Source organism: Neolamprologus multifasciatus, chromosome 8, assembly GCF_963576455.1.
Source record: "Neolamprologus multifasciatus chromosome 8, fNeoMul1.2, whole genome shotgun sequence".
In the NCBI taxonomy this organism is placed as follows: Eukaryota; Metazoa; Chordata; class Actinopteri; order Cichliformes; family Cichlidae; genus Neolamprologus; species Neolamprologus multifasciatus.
Window position 1 is genome coordinate 19,361,460 of NC_140446.1, and position 3,616 is coordinate 19,365,075.

General features: G+C 40.2%; 1 protein-coding gene across 1 annotated transcript; it reads left to right on the top strand.

Annotated features, from left to right (window-relative positions):
• Positions 1 to 18: 18 nt before the first annotated feature.
• Positions 19 to 3,210, top strand: aarsd1 (alanyl-tRNA synthetase domain containing 1). Its single transcript, XM_085170004.1, has 12 exons — positions 19 to 167; positions 700 to 828; positions 980 to 1,139; positions 1,232 to 1,289; positions 1,369 to 1,525; positions 1,611 to 1,727; positions 1,813 to 1,943; positions 2,031 to 2,097; positions 2,283 to 2,371; positions 2,531 to 2,585; positions 2,666 to 2,760; positions 2,843 to 3,210. Exons 1-12 carry the CDS (start codon positions 129 to 131, stop codon positions 2,979 to 2,981), a joined length of 1,236 nt encoding a protein of 411 aa, XP_085026130.1. The 5' UTR covers positions 19 to 128; the 3' UTR covers positions 2,982 to 3,210.
• Positions 3,211 to 3,616: the final 406 nt, after the last annotated feature.

The window sequence follows — 3,616 nt, forward strand, 5'->3', positions numbered from 1 at the left end:
AGCGAAAGTCGAAGTCATTAAGTTTGGGCTATTATGGTACCCGTCGGCGTCAGCTGACAGGTGTAGGCTTCACCTCCCCGTGCTCGTGCTACCGGCTGGCGCAGTTTTCCTTTCAAAAACAAGACAAAATGGCTTTTCAGTGTCAGCGAGACTGCTATATGAAAGAGGTGCGAAGCTTTTAAAAGCATGCGAAAAGACCTCCCGGAAATTTATCAGCAGTTCGGTGCAGAAGTGATTAGCATGCCTGCTAACTGATGCACCTACTAGCTACCTTTGTAACCAGAGCAAGGGCTGGCAACTGATTTATAGCTCGTTTATATAGTCTACGAGTCGCACTTTTATCTTACATAACCTTAGATTTATTCAGTTTAACTTTGTTAGAGGTTGTAATTGTGTAATTTCCACACTCTATATTTCAGATCGTATTATTTTTCTCCTTTAAAACGCCGCTTAAATGTAATAAATCACCTTAAATGCTATGCATTTAGAGAATTTAGGATACTGTCTCCTTTTTTAAGTCTTCAGTCTTTGTACTTGCTGTCACATAAATTGTCCTTTACAAAGCCAGACCTTTATAAAGTCTTGTATGAGACTTGCACACACTTAAACAACTGCAGTACTTTAAGAAGTATGTAATGTTTCTGGTTGTAAATTTTATATGACACGATTATTATCGTTATTTCTCTGGTCCCCTTCCAGTTTGTTACCTCTGTAGTCTCCTGCTGCCCGGCGGAACTAAAACAAGAAGTAAATGGAAAGAAAGAAACTATTAAAGGATTCCACATCAAGCTACAAGATACCATCTTGTTTCCTGAGGGAGGTGGCCAGGTAAGCGTGTTCATTTTCTTTTTCTTTCAAGCTCTTACTCCATTATTTAAACGTGTACGTCACATGTTCCTTCATTGCAAATGTTTATGCAAATGCAAGACTGTACAATGTCACTTGCAAAATTTGCATGCTTTACGTTGTCCTCCTGCAGCCAGATGACCATGGATTCCTTGGAGATGTCCCAGTTTTGAGAGTGACGAGGCAGGGACCAGACGCCCTGCATTTTGTGGCCTCACCTCTGGAGGTGGGTCAGGAGGTTCAAGTGAAGGTAGACTGGGAAAGGAGATTTGATCATATGCAGCAGCACTCGGGTAATAATCACCACAGAGACAGGAAAAAACGCCATCGCGCATTTTGTTTTACCTGTTGCCTAAGCAGTGATTGTTTTCTTCTCGACTCTTAGGTCAGCATTTGATTACAGCTTTGGCAGACACAATGTTTGGATACAAGACCACATCCTGGTACTTTACCACTGCATATGTTCTTTTCCATGTAGCCACTAAGCCTTGTAGGTTTACAGATTTTCTGGGTTTTTATCAGGGAACTGGGTCGTCAAAGAAGCACCATTGAGCTGGACACTCCCTGTGTGAAACCTGGCCAGCTTCAGGAACTGGAAGAATGTGTAAATGAGAAGATCAGAGCTCACATTCCTGTCATAGTTCAGCTTCTCTCTATAGATGACCCAGCTGTGGAGAAGGTACAGATATTGCACTTACTGGTTGTAAAAGAGACCTGTTGCCCTGTGTTAAGTGTATTACACAATATGTATTTGTACAAATCAGGTGAGAAGTCGAGGGCTGCCAGAGGACCACGCAGGACCCATTCGGATCATTGATATAGAGGGCATAGATGCCAACATGTGCTGTGGAACCCACGTCTCCAACCTCGGTCACTTGCAGGTACAACATTGACATTTTCACAATTATATTTAGTGTTTGTGACATTAACCGTTGTGTATCAAATTTCTTTGTATTCAAATTTGAGGTAATAAAGCTGCTGGGAACTGAGAAAGGAAAGAAAAACAAAACCAGCCTAATTTTCCTGGCAGGCAAAAGGGTACTAAAGTATACAGAGAAAAGCTACAACACAGAGCGGTCACTGGTGTCACTTCTAAAGTAAGTTCTAAATCTGAACAGTCAAAATTTAACTTTGGATCATTCAGAAATTCTAAGTGAAAACTCCTTTTGGTCATTTTTCATCAGAACGGGACCAGATGAGCACGTTGAGGCAGTCGACAAGTTGCAGAAGTCTGTTAAGCTGCTACAGAAAGTAAGAACATTTTCTTTCTAGATTACTGTTTGACAGATTTGGTTAAAAAAAAGAAAGAAAGAAAGAAAGAAAGGGTATGGTAATAATAAATTAATAATAGAATTATTTTTTGACAGGGTAAATATGCTTCAGCTTAAGATATTGCATATAAGGCTCCTCAACTACTACAAAACTGTCTTTGGCAGACTAACCTGGGCCTGCTTCGTGATATGGCGGTTCTGATTGCTCAGAGCTTTAAGAATGATCCTCACAAAGACTTCTTCACCTTCCACAAGTAAGAGGTTCTGCTTAGAGATATCATTGCACACTGCACTAACCAGTTAACCATTTTTTAAAAAACCCTCAGAAATGATCCATTCTTTACAACCTGGTGACGTTTTGGCATCAAGGTGAGTATGTCAATAACAAAACGGTGTTCTTGTTCTTCTTGTAGAAAAGAGGGAGACAATGAGTTTATGAATATCATTGCCAATGAAATAAACACTGAGGTAAGATCATAATTTCACTGCTTTACTGCTAGGCATTACCACGTCAGTATATTTATTTTCAATCCCTACTCTGGTTATAGGAAACACTGGTTTTCCTGACTGTTGGAGAGGAAAAGGGACCTGGTTTGTTTCTGCTGGCTGGACCCAGTGAACTAGTCACTGAGATGGGACCACAGTAAGAGTTTTCATATTTATGTAGCTTCTACTGTTAAAATCTTAATGTAGGTTGGCACTGTATCTGTGTGTTTACTTTCCAGAGTGTTAGAATTGCTCCAAGGGAAGGGAGCAGGGAAGAACGGGCGATTCCAAGGCAAAGCCAACAGCCTGGCACGGAGAGGCGAGGTGGAGGCTTTACTGAAGCAGCGCTGCAATCAACGCAACTCACAGGAAGAATGATTTTTCATTAGAAAGAAATGTTTTATACTTCCAAAAGGGGAACATTAAGGTTGGCTTACATGGCTGTTTTATACATCCATAATCTGTGGTAATCACTAAATGATGTGTTGGGTTACACATCATGAGGAAGTGACCATTTTGTGAAAATGTATGTAATTCGACTTCTGTACAACATGTACTGTACATATTTCAATATTAAATGTAAAGTGCTGGCTTTATTCAGTCAAAATCCAAATTTTTGAACCCGTCTTTTATCCAGGTAGGAAATCTCAGAAAGTTGTTTGTCTTTCTGGTTGTAGCATTTTCAGTGGGAGAAACATTTCATCACTTGTTCAAGTGACTTCCAGCTGGACAATTGTCAAAGCTTGGAAGGTACCTAAAGAATCCAGGCGATCCAGGAGGGGAAAAAAGGACAACTGCTGCCTTAGAAAAAACCTGTAGTGAGTCCTCAAGTGTGAGGAGTATCAGAACATCTAAGATACATTTTTTTTCTCAAAACAGCATCTCTGTAGCTTTTAAAATCCAAAACACACTACGCCCTAAGGATCAGGTCTCCATTGCGAGATGAGAAAGATGGAAATTTCCACATTGCAATTTTTGAGCAGTCAAGTAATAAAAATACACTTTAAAGAAAC